Source organism: Panthera onca, chromosome A1, assembly GCF_046562875.1.
Source record: "Panthera onca isolate mPanOnc1 chromosome A1, mPanOnc1 haplotype 2, whole genome shotgun sequence".
Classification (NCBI taxonomy): Eukaryota; Metazoa; Chordata; class Mammalia; order Carnivora; family Felidae; genus Panthera; species Panthera onca.
In genome coordinates this window covers 60502509-60524418 of record NC_138339.1, presented here as the reverse complement: position 1 = coordinate 60524418, position 21910 = coordinate 60502509, and the positions used below count along the sequence as shown (strand labels likewise).

The following is a 21910-nucleotide window of genomic DNA, read 5'->3' as shown; positions in this document are numbered from 1 at the left end:
GGGGTAGTAGTGAGATGTGCCCCACCAGCCCCTCCTCTTTGCTCAGCTGCCGCAGCTACAGAGAGAACTGGCAGTAGTCATGAAGGAAGCAGCATTGTCGGCGGGTTTCTCTAACCCACCTTCCCCATCAGCCTCTTCAGCCCAGCGCAACTCAATTCAGTTCTTTTCTGTCTCCGCAGTAACAGTGGTTTTCCGCAGAGCGCCTCCCTGCCGCCATACTTCTCTCAAGGTTTGTACTCTGGGCTCTAGTGACCTACTCCAGGCAACATGCCTCCATGACTGGATTCCTAACCTGTCCCAAAGCCTTTGGGCAAAGGTTCGGTTATTTCCTAAAAGCTGGAAAATCTGTTTTCTCACTCAGTACTTAATTCAGTTTCTGTGGTGTGCCAAGGGCTGTTGGAATGCGAGGATGCTACACATACACACACACACACACACACACCCCACCTCAGAAAGGCAGCCTTGGCCTTCGTCTTCCCACATAGAGGTTTTCCTCCCTGCTCTTTTTACATGGTGCTCAGGGTAGTGCTTGGCTTGCTCTGTAGTTTTAGGTTTCTATAATGAGTCCACCCTTGAGTTGTGTTGAGGACCGTGTTTAAAATGCAGATTACGAGAATACAACCCCCCCAAGATTCTGATTCAGTAAGTCTGGATGAGACTTACATTGTGAATAATACCTTCTCTGGTGTCCATGACAAGTTTTGCTGACAGTGCTCTGAAACTTCAGTATGAATACAGATGACTTGAGAATCATGTTAAAACGTAGATTCTAATTCAGTGGGTCTGGGGTAGGGTAGGAGATTCTGCATTTCTAGCAAGTTCTCGTGATGCTGATACTGTTGGTCCATGGACCACTTTGAGTAGCAGCAAAGGCCTACAAGGTAGGACTAGACTGTTTCTGTTTTAGCCTTAGGGACTTGCAAGTGATTGGCACATGCTAGGGACTTTTAAAAATGTTTCTTGAATGACCGAGTGTCAAATGACTGTGGAAAGTTACCCAGCTCTAGTAAATAGATTTTCTTCATTCCAGGAAACTTGCCTAGCGTTGCCAGATTTTCTGATTATTTTTTCAAGAAATACTGGAAGTGTGGCTTTTAATATGAAATTACCTGATTTTTAAAGGTTGACTTAAAAAAATTATGTTTATTTTTGAAAGAGAGAGAGAGAGAAAAGGAGGGAGGGAGGGGCAGAGAGTGATGGGAGACACAGGGTCCAAAGCAGGCTCCAGGCTCTGAGCCGTCAGCACTGAACCTGGCATGGGGCTTGAACTCATGAAATGTGAGATCATGAGCTGGAGCTGAAGTCTGATGCTTAAGTGACTGAGCCACCCAGGTGCCCCCATAAAGGTTGACTTGAAAATTTTTTAAATGCTGTCAGGAACCCTCCCCCCCTTTTTTGGTCATAGTACACATACATTCTAGAACACCGGTGTGTGTTATAAATAGAAAAGCATATTAGTACTTGAATCATTGCTCAAGAGTGAAGACTTTTTTTAGGAGCACATCTATTACATTCAGTTGAATACATTATCCCATATATGTGTGAGATCCTATTGCTGACACCAATGAAATCCATTATGTTTTTAATGCTTCCTAAGCATTTGAGGGTATAGTGACTACTATGTGGTTTCTGCCGTTGCCCTCACGTCTCGCACTTTTCCATAGTGTCCACAACTCACTGCGTTTTGCGAACCCACATTGTGTTACTTGCCTGGCTTCTGCAGGCATCTAAGGTTCAGACACTTCACTTATAGCCGTGTCTCTCAAAGTAAGTTCCACAGACACCCAGTTTTAGGATTGGTGTTGGGGATTCTTGATAAAATAATATAGTAATATGATCTGGAGAGGAATGCTTACCTTAATCAAAATTGATCCTTTTTCCCCTAAGACAGGTAGGACACCTGGTCCTCAGTCTTCTCCATTGGTTGCTCCAGTGTTACATAAAGAATGGTCTGTGTATTAGCCAAAAACCCACTCCAGCTCCCTTGAAGATCTCAATAGTAAGGGCAGTGTGTGGATGCAATAAAAAGTAGTATATTGTCTGCTGCAAATATGACTTTATGGTGCTGACCTGCAAATGCAGAAGTAGAAGAGAATAATTCCATGCAGGATAGGCTTTGGTTATATTTGTTAACTATACAGTTAGGTTGCATTCATTCAATACACAGTATAAAAGCCCCTGCCATGTTGGACTGTGAAGGTGGGGATAGGGAAAATCTGTTTAGGCCATGGGAGACTTAAGAAGGAAGATCAACAGTTCAGGGCCATCTGATCTGCTTATTTAGAAGGAGGCAATGAACGCCATGGTAAACAATTATGCCAGCATGGCTCAGGGCACTTCAGCCCTTCCCATGTAATTCTCCTCGCTCAGCAACCCGGGCAGGCATATTGTGGATGGCAGAACAACCCCACTGCAGAACCACTTGGAGTGCTTGTCAAATGCAGACTGGGTGGTTCAAATTCTCCCTGGGATTCTTATGCCCAGTAATGTTTGGGAATCACGGGTTGAAGTCCTGACTCTGCCACTAGGAGCACATGATTCATTCAGACTCTCTGTTTCCTCATACTCAAAAAGAAGGGAATACCCGTCTTGCAGTGTTGCTGTGAAGATTAAAGGAAGGGTCCACGGGTGCCTTACTCAAGTCCTGGGCAGCATAGTGCTGAAAAAATATTTGTTGAATAAATGAATGAATGACACATGAATAATTCAGAGAACATTCAGCTCACACAATTTTTCAGTTCTTAACAGCTGTCCTGGCATATAGAAAACAGCCTTGGCAATTACAAATCAACACAATCAAACCTTTCCTGAGTTTAGGAAACACCCTCAGAAAGTTTCGGGGAACCGTAAACGAGAAAATACCATGTTAGGGAAGTTTACAGGTGCCTAACAAAGACTTCCTCATTGATCAGGTAGTTGGTAAGGGCTTCTGTGAGAGCTGAACACTTCTACCTCTTTAGAAAATTCAGTAAAGAACAGTAGGTAGCAAACTGGTTCTAGACACTGACAGTATTTTCAAGGTAATTTCACTTTGTCTTAGGTAATTTACATTTCTTTTTGTGTAAACAATGAGAACATAATCATCTTTATTACTGCATTATCATCCTATCAGTGGCTGGGAACCCCTTCTGGATTGCTGGAGTCTGTAAAATCTGAAAAATGTGATGATTATATTTAAACTACGGTGACTTTTTCATTAATGGACTAGTTATTTTATATTATGTAACATTCCCGTGTAAGAAATCACTCACATTTGTGGAACTATTCTCAAAGTTTCACTGGTATGTCTACAGAACAATGCCTGCACAGCCAACAGCCCTTGTGTGTGTGTGTTTTTAAGGTTTATTTATTATTTTTGAGAGAGTGCGAGCGGGGGAAAGGGCTGAGAGAGAGGGAGACACAGAATCTGAAGCAGGCTCCAGGCTCTGAGCTGTCAGCACAGAGCCCAATGTGGGGCTGGAACTCACCAACTGTGAGATCATGACGTGAGCTAAAGTGGGACACTTAACCGACTGAGCCACCCAGGCCCCCTGCCCTTGTGGTTTTGAACAGGTGAAAATTATTTTTGAAGCTATGGCTTTTTAAACTGTTTCTAAAGTGCTGGGAACAATTGCAAGGGCATTTTAGGGGGAAAATGTGTGATGACAGAAAATGAAAAATAGCTTACAGCAAATTAACTTTCAAAATGTTATATTTTGAAGGCCTTGGCAATAGACCACCTCCCAGAACTGAAAGCAGAAACTTTTCCTTACCAGTTCCAAACAAACCTCGACCACGGTCTCCTGGGGAAGAAGAGGTAATAAAGCACATTTTCGTGTTATTTTATTTTTTCCCCAGCAAATAACCAAAGCTCCCATTGTATACTCCTTTGTATTTTTATTATTATTTACATTACCTTTAATTTTTTTTTAGTGAAAAAAAAAAAATTAAAGGGGAGGATCCAAATGAAAAATATGTTCTTTCTCCTTGGTATTTTTCCAGGCTCTTCCAATAGCAAATGTGTGCTTTGTATTTAACGAGAAAAATAATCCTATTCTTCATTTGTCTTCTAGTTTATGACCTTGAGTAAGTCACTTAACTGCTCATTAACCCCAATTTTTTATTAAATATACTATAGTAAACTGAAGAAATTATACATCTCTATCTTTCCTGATTAAAGGTTCCATTATATACGGAATGCTTATTCACAACTACCTTTACAACCATGATAAAAAGCAGTTCATGCAAAATATCTTCTATTTAGCCCCACCTAAGTGATTCTATATTCAAATTAAGAAAGCAAATGTTTCAAAGCTCATGGAATTGAGGTGGTGATTTATGAAAATGATTACTTGGAGGCTTTTCTTTTCGCTTACACATATAACTGCAAAATTTATTCAGTTTTTAAAAATTTACATTTTCAGAACTCATTAAATGAAGAGTGGTACGTTTCTTATATTACCCGACCAGAGGCGGAAGCTGCTCTTAGAAAGATAAACCAGGTACTGTGCCAAAGTTTATTTTTAAGTAGTTATAAATATTAATGGGAGGAGAAAAAAGGAGCTGTCTTTTATTGAGCACCAATTATGGGCTAGGAATTCTGCTAGGTGATATTCATGCTGTTATACCAAGGGGACACATTAGTAGCAGATTTACACCCACCAGCATCCATAGCAATGATTCCCAGGATCTGGGAAAAATCTAAATTAAGGCAGTCATTCGGCTGGCAGAATCCAAGGAGCTTCTATTAACAAAAAGCATCTGTCTTGTCACAGGAAGCATACCTTATCAAAAGGAGGCCCTTTCCCCCAAACTTCTAACATCTTACCGTTAGCATCTTCATTTTTTAATATACAACTGCCATCCACATTGATGTGAAGGGATCCATTATGGAGACAGGCAGCAGCAAGTTTTTGCCCTTTTCCCTAGAAATTTCTAGCTGTTCTTAACCAGATTTCCTGTGATCTGGCACCGAATCTTAACCTTAAATCTATTTATCAGAGAAAGAAGAGCAAAGATCCTTCATCTCTCACATCTTGAGTCTGTAAGAATAGTTCTCAATCTTCGCTGCACATTTAAGTCACCTGAGAAACTTTAAACATTCTGATTCCTGGATTTCACCTGGAGAGATTCTGATTTATTTAGTCAGGCATTTTGTGTGGGTTCTGGGTCTCCAAAACTCTAAATTCTAAATTCTAGGCTGTGAATCACTGGTCCACAGGTGTATTTGTTGAACAGAAGATATTCTGAATGGAATTTACTCAACTGGAATAAGAAGAACAAAGGAAAGCCATTATTGCAGATTGAAGGCTCTTTAAAGCCATCATGATTCAGTATACAAAGCAGGGAGTGGTTTAAACACTGCCTTACTAATTAATCCTATTTTAATATTAGATCTTTACAGTATTAGTATTATGTACAATAATTTATGGAATGACATTTTAAAGTACAGGACAAATCACATTATTTCAGTAAATAGGAAAAAAAGGTGATAAGAACACAAGACAGTTCACATTTGTTTATGTTCAGATATTTAATGGTGAACATTTTATGTGGAGATCACGAGGTTTTAAAATGGATGAATGTCATAGGCATTTGGGTGTTTTCTGACTTTGGCTGTGGAAAGTAAGGGTTAGGGAATTAGTTCCCAGGAGTAGGAAGATAAATCTTTAGTTAACCAATAAAGTCCTTATTTTGTCTGGCCCTTTGTCCACTCAACCACCTATAATTTGTTTTATAACTGAAAAAAAAAAAAAGCGACTTTTTTATCAAGAGACTTCAAAAAGTCTCTTTGGAATTTGGAAATTTCTCTGATACAATCTTTGCTGCCTCTTGACAACCAAGAAATCTGTGACACATGGGGCTGTAACGGTTCAGGGCACTAAATGTTCACTGTCTTGGCAACTGGTAAGTTTCCAGATCTCTCGAGTCTTGTCTACTGCTCTTACAGGCAACAGAAGTATTGCCATGTATTGCTCACGTAATAATAAGAATTTATTCTTTTAGGATGGCACTTTTCTCGTTAGAGACAGCTCTAAAAAAACAATAACCAATCCGTATGTCCTCATGGTGTTGTACAAAGATAAAGTTTACAACATCCAGATCCGTTACCAAGAGGAAAGCCAAGTTTACTTGTTGGGAACTGGACTCCGAGGTAAAGAGGTAAGGAATTTCAGTTGTAAAATGTACCCAAATCGTTGTTTATGCTATTCTGCATACCTACCTCTATGGAAACTTGCTGTAACATTCTTTGGGGGTTCATACTCTCCCGCAACTTTACAGAGTTAAATCACATTGGTGAAGCCCTTCCTTTACTGGAAGGAAATAAAACAAAGTAACAACAGCTACCTCTACCATGGAGTCTTTCTTATATCTTCTATTCCAACTAGTCTAAAATCACATGTGTAAGTTTTAAAATTAAAAAAATTAACATTCAAATTAAAAAAATATACAGTTAGATGGTATCAGAGATAAGCCCCCTCTTTCATTCACCTCTGTAACATAATTTTAATGTAAGATTGCAGCGTATTTACAAGGCTGTATTTTAAAATTGACATCTGGAAAAGAGTAAGAAAAATGGAATTCTTGTTGTGGTGATTATTTCAATACTTGGGTCATTTCTCACTTGAAAGAAATTTTCCTCTGTTTGGTCAATGTTTATGCTAATTACTTTTTGGATGGTAATCAAAAAAAACTGCTTCTGCAAGGAAGCTAACAGCTAAACGTAAGCCCCAAACATGTTCTTTAAGTTCAAAGGTCCAAGAGGAGGATCAGTCGAATCAAACATTTCCAGAATGAAAAACAGCTAGCCCTTAGACTCTACTCCAAAGTTATGATCATGTAAATGAGTGGAAAAAAACATATGATTCTGGTCAAATGTTTCAATCACTAGTTCAGTGTGGCTAGAGCTGCATCGCTGCTGTAGAAGCAGAGAGATAGATGTCTGCCCTCCAGAATTTGTCGGTCTGGTGTGGAAAAACAGAAGTGCTCACCACAGGCCGCAGCCCTGGAAGGCGGCATCCAGCAGAGTGGTCTTGGAGGAAGCGCATAATCCTGTCTGGGGACCCGATGTGATTCTGACCCATGTCTAGGAGGCTCGATGGGTTGTATTCCAGCCTGGCCATCAGGGATAACGTCATAAAGGCAATGGGTGTGAAGACTTGGCTGCAGAGTCCTGGGGAGTGTAGAGATGACAGTGAAGGCACAGCAGAGAGATCATGTAGGAACCATTGTGCAATGCTACAGGTTATCACCTCCAGACACCGGGACACTGTCTGCCCTCCTGATTCCTTATAGCTCCTCCCACTATTAGTGATTGAGAGTGAAGTAGGGATACAGAAACCAAAATCAAAAACACAAACAGAGCAATTCTAAGGCAAAGGTATCACAGTTAGACCTCCTATATATTTATGACCCCCATGAAGTTAAAATACATATATACATACACACAAATATTTACATTGTCTTTTATCCATAATTTGTTGGATGTTGAAAAATTATTTTTTCAAAGTTCTGTAGAGAAATCATGAAAATATTTGCCAAATTTTACATATTTTTCCTCGCCATCCTCATAACTGAAGAGGTAGGATCTTATGCAGATAAAAAAAAAACAAACTGAGAGTGAAATTCAAATGCTTGGCTTCTCTACTCATTCCAACGTTGACTTATCTCCTTATTTTGAATTTTTAGGACTTTTTGTCTGTGTCCGATATCATCGACTACTTCAGGAAAATGCCACTTCTGCTCATTGACGGGAAAAACCGAGGCTCCAGATACCAGTGCACGTTAACGCATTCTGCAGGTTATCCCTAGCAAGTTAGCCAAGCCGACAAGGAAGCTTCCTCCTGGCTATGCTGCCATCAGGGGAAGATCAGTCAACCTTGCTGAAGGGACCAACACTTAGGACTGGATCGAACCCCTCAACGTGAACACAGCGTTTTGACCTTTCGCATAAAAAAGTGTTTGAAATGAAGACTGTCAAATATCTCCTAATTTATTTATTCTTCTTCAATGTTTGTGAAGTGCATGATGTTCACACTTGAAGTCTAGTAGGGGCCTGTAATAACTCATTTAAAACATGTGTATTTTGGAATACCCGTTTCGAAGTACAGTAGTTTACACGGTGACAGAAATAATTTGGAGCAAGTTTAAAAACACTGCAACAAATAGTTTTTGGTATCACATAAAACTGATTTTTTTTATAGCCAAACCTTTGTTAGTAGGAGGCAATCATGGGTTTTATATATATAATTTGAAAATTTCTAACATTCACTTTCTCGGCAGCAATAATTTAAGAGGCTTCAAACTATTTCATTCTTTCTTATTTGGTGTATTTTGCTGGGGGGATTTTTGTGTACTTTTTTATGAAAAGGTAAATGTATGATAGGATAACTTCCTAGGATTAAAGTGAATTTACCTTTTGCTTTACTTCTGTGTCCCTAAAACTATTAACTCTGTTTAGGCCCTGCTCTTACATTTTAGTTTTAAAGAAAACTTAAGCTACAAATACCAGAAGAAATCATTTTACATTTAGAGATGAGGCTTGGGTGTCAAATAGATCTGATGTAAGTTCATCATATACCGACACACCCCACCACCCCTGCACCTCCCACAACTCCAAAAGCATTTTCAAGTGATGCGGATTTTACCAAAGTCTTACTGCAAAGATGAAAGAGCAATGCATATACACAGAAAAATGTGATCAGACTTTCCTATTAGAGGCCTTTCTTCTATCTCTTTTATCCCCTGACAACTCTACCATAAAGCCCTTCTCATCATCCTTCCTAAAAACGCTTTATAAATCCTTTGAAGCAATTCAGCTCTTGGCTTCAGCTTACATATCTCACTTAACACACAGTAGTAGGTGTTTAGCACAACAAAAACCAGGCACTCGGTTGTTCTTCAAGTTTTCCCCTTTGGGGCCTTGATTATTATTCCATAACTTTTATTAACAACAAAAATTCTTGCCTTCTCTGCTTCATCTACGAGTTTTCGAGTGGCAAAAGGTATCCTGCATGTTCATTTTCATAAGCTAATTAATAGAACATAAGGGGGCTTGGAAGTCACGTGGGTAAAACTGATGGTTTGCTAAGATAACAAGTATGATGATGATAATGTTTCTTCATCAAGTTTCATCCTTACAAACTGGGAGTTCTCAGTTTAGGATCTGCAGCTTGGGAGTTCTAAAGCTGAAAAATCTGCATTCATTTACAAGTTTACTCAAGAGGATTTCAACAAGCATTTATTTAGTGCCTATTCTATGTTAAACAAGGAGCTGGGTGGTGAGGATAGCAGACACTGGGAGCTGACCCTGTGTCATGCTTTATGGTACGCTATCCTTTATGCTTGAAAATCTCTACAATGAAGGAGGTAGTAGACTTCAAAGCAACGATTTGGTAGTGAATCATGTCGGCTGCCATGCGTCTACCCTCTTCTCCCTGCCATATGTAGACCAGCCTATAACAGAAGAGGATGAGGTCAATGCATAGAACTAGAACCAGGCTACAGACACGCGGTAAATTAGTAGAGTCCCTGAAATCTATTTCAACCATGTGGACTTCCAAACCACATGACCCAATAAATGCTTCAGTCAGCCTGAGTTGTTTTTGGCATTTGTTACCAGGAGAGATCTGATTAATACAAACTCTATTTCCATCTGCTTACAATTTTGGTTAACTCTCTTTCAAAATGAGCCAAATTCAAGCATAAAATAAAGGATAAGAAATGCCCCATGGCCAATTTCCTATGTTATATTCTTGTCACTAGTGAAATAGCCATTCCTTGAAACATTAAAACAATAAAACAGCCTTCAAGAATATTAAGTGATTATTTACAATTCATATTTTTATTTTGTTTTTTATCATATTAAATATATTAGTAAACTTAATTCTCCCAAATATGTGTTAAGTCCACAATAAATACAGTTATAAATTCACAACAAATAAAAAGAAATCAGACAGAAAAGCTGTTAGAAGCAAAGGACACATCTGATATTTTAGATTCATCAAAGAGGGGCGGTTTTCCTTCTGTTTCCTCTAAGTCATCTGTCTTCAGAGGATGATTAAAATGTAAAGTAAGGTCACAAAGCAGCAACTGGGAGAGCTCTGTGTAAAACAAAATAATAGAAGATACTATCTTGGAGCACATATATCAGAGACAACTATTATGACTTTCTTTTTAAAGATTTTAAGTAATCTCTACACCTAACATGGGGCTCAGACCCACAACCCCAAGATCAAGAGTTGCATGGTCTATTGACTGAGCCCGCCAGGGACCCCTATTATTACTTATACTAGCTATTTCTCATTCTTAAGTTTTCTCCTAAGTGATTATTGATCGGACCACAATTAACTATGCCCCATTATGACAAAGTCAAATTTATGTACTATAAAATAAGCATGACATAAAAATTAGCTAGCAGGCTCTTTAGTTCAACTTGTACACTATCTTACTAAACTGCAACTTGAGTTATACACATTTGATTTATGCTTTTTTTTAAACTTACTATTTTTATGTTATATATGTATACAGAATCAAATAGATCTATAAGGCATGTTACAAAAAATAGTTTGTATCTCCAAGAGGCAACTACTTTTAACTTTTCTTCCTGCTTATATTGCTTTTCTTGCTTTGTTGTTGTATATGTCTGTATTTAGTGTCTTCTGGCTTTGTTTGAGGGCAGGTTGGTATTTGCCTCTGTATCTCTAAATGACATGTATATTTTATTTTTTCAATTGTAGGTATTATCTACCTCCTTCTGACTACAGAAGATTAAGATACAGCTCTTTTCACTCACCCCCACTCCCCTAGAGAGTACTTAAGAATACAATTTTTGCTAGCTCAATATTTAAAGGTTAAAAATTTTTGATTATATAAATATGCTTCACAGCTGAACTTTGCAGTACATTTCCCTTCTTGCATGGTACCACCCAATCACGGTTAATTTTTTTCATTACTTAATTATCATAAATATATTCCAAATATATTTGTGCAGATCTCCTTTTGGTATAGTCAGATGCCTTAGCTGTCCAACTGTTGAAAAGTCTATCTTCTCCTAGAGCCTTCTGATCCACTCTGGTCTGGACTGACTGTTCTCTTGGACTGCTCAACTCCGTTCACCACTATCCCAGAGATTCTTTTCACCCCTCCCACGTGTGGAGTATCCTTTTTCCAGAATTTCGTTTCTTTCTCTTTTTGGTCTGCTACCTTGTTGGATGGAATAGGACCTCAGTAACTTCCTGAAGGCGGTAAACTTATGTGTGAAAATTTCTTTCTCTACACCAATGCTTAATAGTGACTATAGAAATCTAGATTGGAAATCATGTTTCTTCAGATTTTCAAAGGCCTTGCCACATTTTCTTCTAGCTTCCAGTGTTGCTGTGAGAATTTTCATGATTTTAGTTCTTAATCATTGTTTCTCTTTAGAAACTTCAAGGATCTGTTTTTCCAGAACAAAATTTCATAGTATTGTACCTTGGGGGTCTACTTTCAACCACTGTGTTGGGCTCTTTCATTATAGAAACTCCTCTCCTTCAGCTTTTTACATTTTTCTCAGATTATTTCTTTAATGAATTCCTCCCCATGCACTGTCTGTGTTCTTCCTTTCTAACACTGCTATCTACTGAATGTTGAACTTCCTTGACTGATCTTATCATTTTTTCTCCCTATAACTTTCCATCTCTAATTGTTTTGCTCTACACTCTAGGGGATTGTCTTCATTTTATCTTTAAGCCCTTCTACAGAATTTATTTCTACTGTCACACTTTTAATTTCCAAGAATTCCCTTCTCTATTTTTCCTAGGATCATGTTCCTGTTTCATGGACATAGCATCTTTTCTTACTTCCCTTTAGCTATTGACAGTTTCTTGGGAGTTTTCATCTCATTTCATGATTTCTGTGTCTTCCTCATTGACTGAATCTATGTACTGACTTTGTCTCTGCTTTTCATATTAGATGCTTCCATTAAGTATCTATTCCATCAGAGCTATCTGCTCATACTTAAAACTATGGCACTAAAGACTACTGGAAACTCTGTGCCTATGGTAGGCTCTACTGGGAGGTGAGCTGGCTATTTTGTTGGGGGGAACTTCTGCTATCAGTACCTTTAGTTGTTTTTTCTGTTTGTTTGTTTTTCTCTTAGACTGGTCAAATTCCTGAAAGAAAAATCTGCTTGAAGGCATAAATCTGGCTGCCAAGGTTTTGTAGCCAAGTGGGAAAAGAAAGCTAGAGGGTCTTATAATTCAATATGTAAACTTTGTCCTAATACCCTTGTTTTCAGTATAATACTCTTTCCTTCAACTTGTGGCTAGTGGCTCCAGGCCACAGAGCCTCTTAGGGAATAAGCCTCAAGTTTTCTGTCCTAGAGAAGGAACAGTTGCCTAGTTATGCAGAGAAGGGAAGAGAACTTAGGGGTCTACAACTTCTTAAACATTTAACCAGCCTTCCTGTCCTTAGCTCCACCTCTACCCCTACTTCCAGAGGATTCTGGTGCCACCATGTATTGAGTCTTTGGGGTCGTTCGTTGGCTTTACCCAGCTCACAGTTCAAATTTTTGGACATTTGCGTTCAGACTTTTCTGTTTACCTCAACTTGCTTTCTATTTCACTATTAACTTTTTTTGAGAGCTCTTTTCCTTGTTGATTTTTGTCTCTTTAAAATCACTTTAAATTTAAATGTCAAGTTTACTAGTGACTAGTTGTGTGACCTTGGGAAAGTTAGTTAACTTCTCTACCTGTTTCTGTAGCCATAAATGCCAATGGTAGAATTCCTACCTCACAAGGTTGTAACGACAATTGAATCTGTTTATACAGGGCTCTTGGAAAAGTATCTGGATTATAATAAATGTTATGTGTCAGCTACTGACATTATTATTTAGAGAAGGAAGTGTGGCTGAAAGGAATGTTGTTCATTTAATCTTCCACGTTTACCAGAAGTCCGCCCAGAAGTACTTTAGCTCTGCAAGTCCCCATATCCTAACTGCCTGACCTACCCCACAGCTTCTCAGGAACACAACCATCATATTTACTAGTTCTATTTTACTTCACAAAAGAATAATCCCCAAAGTAGAATAGTTAGATAATCAAGTTGGAGAGAAATCTAAAGATTCTGTTTAAAACATTTTTTTAATGTTTATTTTTGAGGGACAGAGAGAGACATGGCACTAGTGGGGGAGGGGCAGAGAGAGAGGGAGACAGAGAGTCTGAAACAGGCTCCAGGCTCCGAGCTGTCAGCACAGAGCCCAACGCGGGGCTCAAACTCACGAGCTGTGAGATCATGACCTGAGCCGAAGTCGAATGATCAACCCACCGAGCCACTTAGGTGCCCCTAAAGCTTCTCTGTTTTAAATGGGGGCAAGCATCCAGAAAACGATTATTCATTTAATAAACATTTCCAAGAACTTATTATATCAAGGCACTGTGTTAATTTCCAGGAATACCCTTAAGGAGCTTACTGTTGAGCAGGGACAGGAAAAGTAAGTAAACATGCAATTATAACACAGTGTGACAGGTAATATGAAAAGGTAAGGGATAACACGCTTGCTTAAAAAAGTTTTTCCAATGTAAGTAACCTTGACTAATAAGTAGCAGTTAACCTGGTGGGGTGGAGGAGGGGGTAGAGCAGTGGGCATTTCAGAAGATGCATCTGTTAAGATACAGACACGAAAAAAGAGGAACTATGTAGATGTGCAAATAGTTCAGTATGGCTATAGCACAGTGTGCTGGGATAAAAGAATGATAAGATACTGTAAAGGTAGGCAGGGACCTGATCTCAAGAGGTCTTATAGTCCATTCTAGGAGGTCTGGACTTTATTGTGGGGCAAGAGTGAGCTAATGAGTCACATTTTAGAAAGAAAATTCTTGCTGTATCATTGAGATTGGTTTCGAGAGATGATGAATGAAGCAAAGATAACCAAAGAGTGATCTGAAGGGTGCCTGGGTGGCTCAGTTGGTTAAGCGTCCGACTTCGGCTCAGGTCATGATCTCGTGGTTCACGAGTTCGAGCCCCGCATCGGGCTCTGTGCTGACAGCTCAGAGCCTGGAGCCTGCTTCCAATTCTGTGTCTCCCTCTCTCTCTGACCCTCCCCCCATTCATGCTCTGTCTCTCTCTGTCTCAAAAATAAATAAACATTGGGGCGCCTGGGTGGCTCAGTCGGTTAAGCGTCCGACTTCGGCTCAGGTCATGATCTCACGGTCCGTGAGTTTGAGCCCCGCGTCAGGCTCTGTGCTGATGGCTCAGAGTCTGGAGCCTGTTTCAGATTCTGTGTCTCCCTCTCTCTCTGACCCTCCCCCGTTCATGCTCTGTCTCTCTCTGTCTCAAAAATAAGTAAACATTAAAAAAAAAATTAAAAAAAAATTCTGAATTAATTCTGGGGCTACCCTACCTTGGATCCTTTTATTTCCTTACTGTATAAGCCACATTAAAGTGTTTTGTTGTTTGTAGCTGAATTCCTTGTAACTGTCAGTTACAGAGAAGCTATCTTCAAATATCCAAGAGCTATCATAAGAAGAATAACTAAATATTTACTGAAGTTTCCCATTTAGAAATAGGACCAGGGGAAGGTCCCCTTCCAGGGGAAGGAAGAGGGGAATAGATTTCAGCTAGTCCATAAGGAAGAACTGTCTAAACAGGAAGAGGCTGAACTGGTGAGATAGGGGGTTCTCCAACACAGGAAATATTTGGTCAGGGATAGACTGTCCCTAAAAATACTCAATCATGGAAATTCTACATGTCTGGGGTAAAATAAGAGAGTGTCTGTGAGGTGAATGACTAAACATCATGAACTGTAAGGTCTAATCCTACTCTATGAATCTGTTTAAAATGAAGTACCCTTAACTCACAGAATCAAACAAACTCATAATTTTTAATTTGGAAGGAACCTTAGGGGCTTAAAAGGATTAGTGGATGGAGGCAATGAATGTTGCAGAATGTGACACCATCGTGCAATAGTTTACTGAAGAGAAGGAAGAGAAGTAAATTTAGAAGGTTAGACAAGAGCATAAGCTTGTTAGTGTCAAGGATGGGAATTCAAGTCGGCTAACTCCCAGGAAAATTCTCAAACACAATTTTTCTTTAGAGATCTAGTTCATATTACAATGTAAGCATTTCTGAAAATTATAGAAATCCTAATTAGTAGGCAAAATTCAGTTATATCCCTGTAGAAGCACAATTTGGCTCTACTGTTGGTTTTATAACTATGGCATGCAAACATTTTAATTTGGTGGTTTCACACTTACCTTGCATCTTCTTCAACTCCAAAGAAATCATGTTAATGTTTTTAATTATGGCTTCCATGTTTAGCTTATGGTCAGTAACATTATTCTTAAACATCTGATTTTAAAAGAGAAGCAAGATGAATAAATCAGAGGCATTTATGTGCACTTTGAAAACACTCAAATTTTCAAGTATTTCTAAAAGGAAAATCTGTTATTTCAGAACTGAAAGCATTGTGAACAAATATAATGGTGAGAATTCTAACATAGTAATGCATCAACTTGTTTATACTTTCCAAAGATTCATAGGATAAGGTTTCTTCTTTAATGGAACCAGATAACATGATGGGACCCTTACAACCGAAATGCAGATGTCCCCTGTTCAGAAAGCCTCAGCACTTATAAACTATCTTAGAATTAAGTAGTCATATAAAACCTTCTTTAATTTTGTTTATGTAAGACAGTGTATTTTTCTAACTTATTTTTGAAGGATAAAGTCCACAGTAAAACTCAAAGTAAGATTCAATTATAATTCATAAACTAACGAGATGGTAAAATGGCCACTTTTAATTTTGGGACACAGGGCAATACACTTTTTAAAAAAATCCTGGTTAATTGAAATGTGTAAATCAACAGGTTATAATGTTGTATGTATAGTACATATTTTTAACCAATTGCATCAGATACAAACACATAAACAGGTTTACTAAAAACTAATGTTAGCCACTGAAATGTCTCAAAAAGACTTGAAATAATAACCCACAATTAGCACACACAACTCCAGCAATGTAAAAGGCGAGTAATTATGGGTCAGGCTGCTTGTCCAAGATAATGAAAATAAACTAAACTTTAAGTCAATTTCTTGCCTCTGCTTTCTCCTGAGTCCAGAAATTCATCCTGTATCACTCACTTCAGAGCCACTACAAAGAAATAAAAATTTTGTTTTCCAAACAACGAATAAAATATACTTTGCACCCACCTACAAGACCCTACAAGCCAAAAAGGGAATGGTAGTTGTCTTACTTGGTTGGGTATAGCAAATCAAAAGATTTATGTTTGAGGGAAAAAGAAAGATGACGGGAAGGGGAGGGGGAGAGGGAGGGAAGGGAAGGGAGGGAAAAGAAGGGAAGAGGAAGGGGTAGAGGAGGGGAAGGGAAGGGGAAGGAAATGAAGGGAAGGAAGGGAAAGGAGGGAAAAGGGAAAGAAAGGAAGGGAAACGAAGGGGAAGGAAAGCAAGGGAAGGGAGAGATAGGGAAGGGAAGGGGAAGGAAAGGATGAAATAACTTTAAACATGAAGAATAGGGGTGCCTGGGTGGCTCAATTGGTTAAGCATCTGACCTAGGCTGAAGTCATGATCCCACCCTCAGTGAGTTAGAGCCTGCATTGGGCTCTGTGCTGTCAGCTCAGAGACTGGAGACTGCTTTGGATTCTGTTTCCCTCTCTCTGCCTCTCCCCTGTCTGTTGCTCTCTCAAAAATAAACAAACATTTAAACAAATTTTTTTAATTTAGAATGTTTGTAAAAAAAAAAAAAAAAAATTAAAATTAAAAAACCAAGAGACAAGTAGAAACTAAGTGGATAGAGATATGCCCGAGAAAGTTGACCGCCCCCCGCCCCCCCAGCACGGTCGGGTTTCCCGCCGTCCTTGAGTGCCCCTGGATGGGTGGGGTCAGGGGCAGAGCTGGGGCTGGACCCCACTGGACTGGAGAGCTGGGTTAGGCCATTGGTCAGAAAAAGGAGAGGCCGGTCAAAGGGCATTCCCCAGGAGTGACAAGTGGTGAGCAGGCTCTAGGGACAGAGGAAATGGTGGACTAAGAGGCCAAGATACTGTAGACACTAACGCAACTAAGGCGCTAACCTTCAACCAGGAGGCCTGGAGGCACAGTTCGTTCTGGCCCTCAACCTGAGGAGGGATTATCATTCCTAGAGCGTTTGTTCTAAAGGCCACCCCCTCCTCCTCAGCCCAACCTCCACTCGCGAGGAGTCCGCGGGTGCCGCTGGCCTGCCCAGCCGGCACTTGGTGACTGAAGATAGCCCCCTCGAAGCTTCCACAACCCCTCTGCTCCCAAACCAGACCAGTAGCATGTACAATGCGCCCGGCGTGACCCTGGCCTTGGGACGACCACCCGCACTGCCTGGATCCACCCAACCATCAGTTCCTTCTAGATCCAACCCGTGGCAGTGAGGAGCCTCAGGCCCTTAGGGCCTGCCCACTCGGACGCTGCCGACGGAGTCTGAAGCAGCCTGGAAATTTCAACAGCCTCCGCCTGCCCCCTCCCCAAACCTGATTAGGATTTTTTTGAGACCCAGTAACCTCGTTTTGTCCACAAGCCAACCCTGTCTAGACCCACCTGGCCAGCCAACTCTCACAAAACCTCTGACTGCAGGTGGGGCGGGGCCGAAAGTAATGGCGGGGAATGTGCTTCCTGATTGGCCAGCTTCTCCACCTGGTGCATCCTGGGAGTTGTAGTCCCAGGCAAGGCACTGTAGGAGAAAGTTCTGGATGCGAGACCGGAAGTGACTAGCAGTGACCTGTGGGCTGAGAGGGAGAGAGGGAAAGGCGTTGACGTTTTACTTCCTGTGTGCCAGGGGCTGTGCTAAGTGAGTCCCAGCCCTTAATCTGCATTCAGTTTTAACAGTAAAAGAGTGTGATTAAGGCCAGACTCTGGACTGAAACCGCTCAGGTTTGAATCTGACTCCAGCATTACGTTTAGCTAGAGAGGTGCTGGTAAGCTCTTTAATCATTTAGAGTCCAAATGTCCTCATCTATCATGTGGAGGGCATAATAACTACCTTCTAGTTTTCTTTTGAGGGTTAAGTGAGATAATGCATCAAAGGGACTTGGCAGATGATGTGCCCAATAAATGTTCGCTATTACCATTCTTATAAATCCTTACAGGTGAGTGAAGAGTACAGTAGAGTGGAATACTTGCCGGTGGAGAAGCTGGGATTCAAGCCATCTTTGCTAGATTCTCTGGCACTACAGAGGACTCTCTGGGACTGCCATCTCTGGGGCTGGCTCAAAGACATTTCTTAGTGCCCTCGGGAATGGGGAATGGGCTTAGACTTTCTAAACAAGTCTTTGCCTTCTCTAAGCCTCCCCTAAAATACCCAGCAGCCTCTTGAACCAGTGTTTTCCTGACAACCCGCAGCACATAGTCTGCTGTGTATTTTATACTCAGTTACTTTCAGTTTAACACTAGCATTTGCTGTGTGATGCAGAGTTAGATGAGGAGGGACTTGCAGAACCAACATCAGTCCTAAGGAGAACTACCGATGTAATCTTGGAAATGAGTACCTGCCTTCCTCCCAACTTCAGTTTCCTTGTCTGTTTCCTTATGAGAAGGATGGGCTAGATCAGTGTTTCCTAAATTTCACTCACTGTAAGGCCACTGTTACGACTATTTGCTTTAAACTATGTACTACCTGTTTTATTACCTTAGTATTTTAAATTTATTTTCCTTTAAAATTTAAATCTACTTAAAATTTTTTTATATCATCAATGTAAACAGAAGGTGATAGGCAAAATAAAGACTGTGGAAATAAGACAATATCTGTAACCATCAAGACATTCTTGCCTCCTGATGGCTGTGTTCCTGCAGCTGGATCTTCTTTGTGAAGATGGGTTATTATGTGTTACAGAAGTGTTAAACATAGTCTAGCACAAACTGAGGATTTCTTTTTGATGTGAGTAGGATTGAAAGAGTTGCACAGGGAATAACTCTCACTCGTGATTATGTGTTGTTTAATGCCTGTGTGTCATATAAAACCATCTCTCATCCCTCGTAGGATATGTCCCACCCTTTGCTCAACCTAGAATTAGGTGCTGTCCCTTTCTAGGACACCTTCATTCTCAACATGCTATGGGTGCCTTTCAAAACTCACCCCAATCCTGGAAGGAGTCTTCCCGAATTAATCCTACCCAAATCTGCAGTTTCATACCAGTCTCTGCCAAGGCTTCCCTCACTAATTTTAACTGTGGACACTTGCTGGTGTCAGTCCTGCATTTTCTTATTTCTGATATATGCGCTGAGCATTTGTTACCTAATTCTTCAAGTGCTGAGTAAGGGGGGAAAAAGAGGCACAGAAGGTCAGCTAACAAACATTCATTTAGCACTCACTGTGTATTAAGAATTATGTTAGAGGCGGGGCACCTGGGTGGCTCAGTTGGTTAAGTTTCTGACTTTGGCTCAGGTCATGATCTCGCAGTTCATGAGTTCAAGCCCTGCGCCGGGCTCTGTGCTAATAGTTCAGAGCCTGGAGCCTGCTTCAGATTCTGTGTCTCCCTCTCTCTTTGCCCCTCCCCTGCTCACACTCTGTCTCTCTCTCTCTCAAAAATAAATAAACACTAAAATAATTTCAAAAAAAGAAAAGAATTATGTTAGAGGGGAACCTGGGTGGTTCAGTCAGTTAAGCGTCCAACTCTTGGCTTCAGCTAGGGTCATGATCTCACAGTTTGTGAGTTTGAGCCCCACATCAGGCTCTGTGCTGACAGCCTAGAGCCTGCTTGGGATATTCTCTCTCTCTCTCTCTCTCTCTCTCTCTCTCTCTCTCTCCCCTCCACCACCCCCCATCTCTCTGCCCCTCCCCCGCTTCCTCTCTCTCTTTCAAAATAAATAAATAAACTTAAAAAAATTAAAGAATTATGTTAGAAGCTTTCATCTTCTAACAACGCTCTGAGGTAGCTATTATCACCCCAGCTGTGTGGAAAACAAAGCTTAAGATCAGAGTCTAGTGCCTCCTCAGGGGCACAAGACCAGATTCACATTCTGTATGTGCAACTCCAGAGTCTTCTGTTCTTTTCTCTGCACCAAGTGGTCTCCCAGTCCAGGATACCATCTGTTGAAACAAGTACATCATGGCTCCATAACGTCCGGGCTTCACAGATCATTGAACTTAAACACGAATGTACTAATGCACATACAAGCATAAAAGTAACCAACATAAGTTGAGCTACATTTATTTTTCAAATTAAGGACATTAACAAAACAAAAATAACTGCCATCACTGTTTTTGTAAAAGCAGAGATAATTTAATTTAACATCAAAAGAGAAAGGAAGAAAGAAGGAAGCTAATAGTAATTTCAGAGTAAGACCAGCTTAATAAAAATCTTACTGGATGTGTCTCTTTTTTCCCTCCCCCTTACATTTCTGCAGACTACTAAAAACTGGACCTCAGACGTGCATCCAGATGTGTGTTTGGAAACTCCACAGAGGTTATAGCAGGAGGAAATAAAGTGTTTAAGAGAAGTAGGGTGAAAAGCATAGGTGGGTTGAGATAGCATTAAGACCGAGAATCCTGAGCAGCCAGAGATGATGGGGGCGGGGCTTGGTAGGATGTGGTGCCTGTGGGGCTCCACCGTCTCAAACACAATGACTCCATTCACAGGATGTTTTCACTTGTTACTTCAAACACTTGTTTGAAGTACCTGCCTCAGCTCAGATACCTGTGGTTTAGGACTCTGCTCACAGAAGTTCTGATGGAATCCAAAGAACTCCCACCCATCTTGAATGCTGATGACTTCTTATGAGTACATTCAAATGCTGTAATTTGGAAAAGATCATCATTAAGCCTTTAAAGAAAAAGAAGAAAAAGAATCAATTTTGTGCTTTTTTTTTTAAAAATACATGGTATAAGGGGAAAAAAAGAGATGCGGACTCAGAAGAAGATAGATTGTAATAATGTATTTTCCTTCATAAATATGTCTTAGAGCAATGATGACTACTTATTGTAGTGCTTTTCCTTCTTAAGTAACTATAGATTTTTTTCTTTTCCTGAGAAAACAAAACTTTAAAAGCATGATCTGCTGCTTCTTGAGACTATTATAGATGAGGCCCTAAAAAATCTGTCTTCCTTAATAAGTTTGCAATGCTCTACTAGAACTCAACACAGGTTACTGTTGTTGATTCTTTTTTTTTTTTTTTTCAACGTTTTTTATTTATTTTTGGGACAGAGAGAGACAGAGCATGAACGGGGGAGGGGCAGAGAGAGAGGGAGACACAGAATCGGAAACAGGCTCCAGGCTCCGAGCCATCAGCCCAGAGCCTGACGCGGGGCTCGAACTCACGGGCCGCGAGATCGTGACCTGGCTGAAGTCGGACGCTTAACCGACTGCGCCACCCAGGCGCCCCACTGTTGTTGATTCTAATGTTGATCAAATAAAGAAGATTAAAAAGCTGGTAAATTCTCCCATAAAAAGAAAAGCTGTTACAGCACAACAAGGTGATTAAGCATTTTATGGAGTCGGGTGTGAGTGCCTCAGTTAGTTTTATTGCGAATTCTTGATTTAAAGTCTTTCATTTCCAGGAAATCAAATTGAGTAAAATATCTCACTTCTTGCACTTGCTCTCAGAGTTCCCATTCACAACACTTCCGTGCTCATCATCAATTAGAAGTTCTGGGCTTTGTGCCTGTGGACTGGCTTCCTGCAGGAGAGCCAACTCCCATCTGAATATGGCTTTGTGCAACCTTCTTGCATACAAATTTAGGAGGTGACAAGCACGTGCTTAGATCATAACTTGTGGAGCATGACCAGTGTCTGGTAGATCAAGGTAATCCCCATGTGCCAGAACCACCAATGCTCTCCCCCTAGCCAATCATGTAAAAAAAGTGAGAAGGCACGTGACTTCCACCACTGTGGTCTGCAGAGAAAGTGGGTTCCTGGGCATTGTCTTCTTCAAACAGCTGATGTTTCATTGGGCAAAATCATTTTCTTTTTCTCCA

At 40.3% G+C, this 21910-nt stretch overlaps 2 protein-coding genes and 1 long non-coding RNA gene across 7 annotated transcripts in view; 1 reads left to right on the top strand and 2 right to left on the bottom strand.

Annotated features, from left to right (window-relative positions):
- LCP2 (lymphocyte cytosolic protein 2) overlaps positions 1-8406 on the top strand; it is a 45734-nt gene extending 37328 nt beyond the window's left edge. For all 3 annotated transcript variants that reach the window (XM_060635001.3, XM_060635002.3, XM_060635003.3), the window contains 5 exons: positions 180-229; positions 3702-3796; positions 4404-4481; positions 5986-6141; positions 7669-8406. In XM_060635001.3, the coding sequence (XP_060490984.1) occupies positions 180-229; positions 3702-3796; positions 4404-4481; positions 5986-6141; positions 7669-7791 (502 nt within the window). In that variant the 3' untranslated portion in view covers positions 7792-8406. The remainder of the gene's footprint in view (positions 1-179; positions 230-3701; positions 3797-4403; positions 4482-5985; positions 6142-7668) is intronic.
- On the bottom strand, positions 1600-3266 carry LOC144616366 (uncharacterized). The gene is made up of 2 exons (XR_013555575.1): positions 2585-3266; positions 1600-2070 (listed from the first exon to the last, which is right to left on the bottom strand). It is a non-coding gene; the product is annotated as an uncharacterized LOC144616366 (long non-coding RNA).
- Positions 8407-9801: 1395 nt separating the features above from the next.
- CA1H5orf58 (chromosome A1 C5orf58 homolog) lies at positions 9802-17641 on the bottom strand. 3 transcript variants are annotated; one of them, XM_060635004.3, is made up of 4 exons: positions 17539-17641; positions 16055-16108; positions 15213-15306; positions 9802-10082 (listed from the first exon to the last, which is right to left on the bottom strand). In XM_060635004.3, the coding sequence occupies exons 2-4, from the start codon at positions 16082-16084 to the stop codon at positions 9931-9933; spliced, it is 276 nt and encodes a 91-aa protein (XP_060490987.1). In that variant the 5' UTR covers positions 16085-16108; positions 17539-17641; the 3' UTR covers positions 9802-9930. The 3 variants fall into 3 exon arrangements, with proteins under 3 accessions (XP_060490987.1, XP_060490988.1, XP_060490989.1); XM_060635005.3 differs by lacking the exon at positions 16055-16108 and having other exon boundaries at positions 17539-17619; XM_060635006.3 differs by lacking the exon at positions 17539-17641 and having other exon boundaries at positions 16037-16107.
- Positions 17642-21910: the final 4269 nt, after the last annotated feature.

What these genes read in the sequence shown, in the direction of transcription:
- CA1H5orf58 (XM_060635004.3), bottom strand. Translation starts at nt 16,084, where the DNA reads ATGAATTTCTGGACTCAGGAGAAAGCAGAG. An exon ending in GGACTCAGGAGAAAGCAGAG is followed by an intron (nt 15,307 to 16,054) that starts GCAAGAAATTGA and finishes TTTTAAAATCAG; the next exon opens with ATGTTTAAGAATAATGTTAC. An exon ending in GGAGTTGAAGAAGATGCAAG is followed by an intron (nt 10,083 to 15,212) that starts GTAAGTGTGAAA and finishes TGTTTTACACAG; the next exon opens with AGCTCTCCCAGTTGCTGCTT.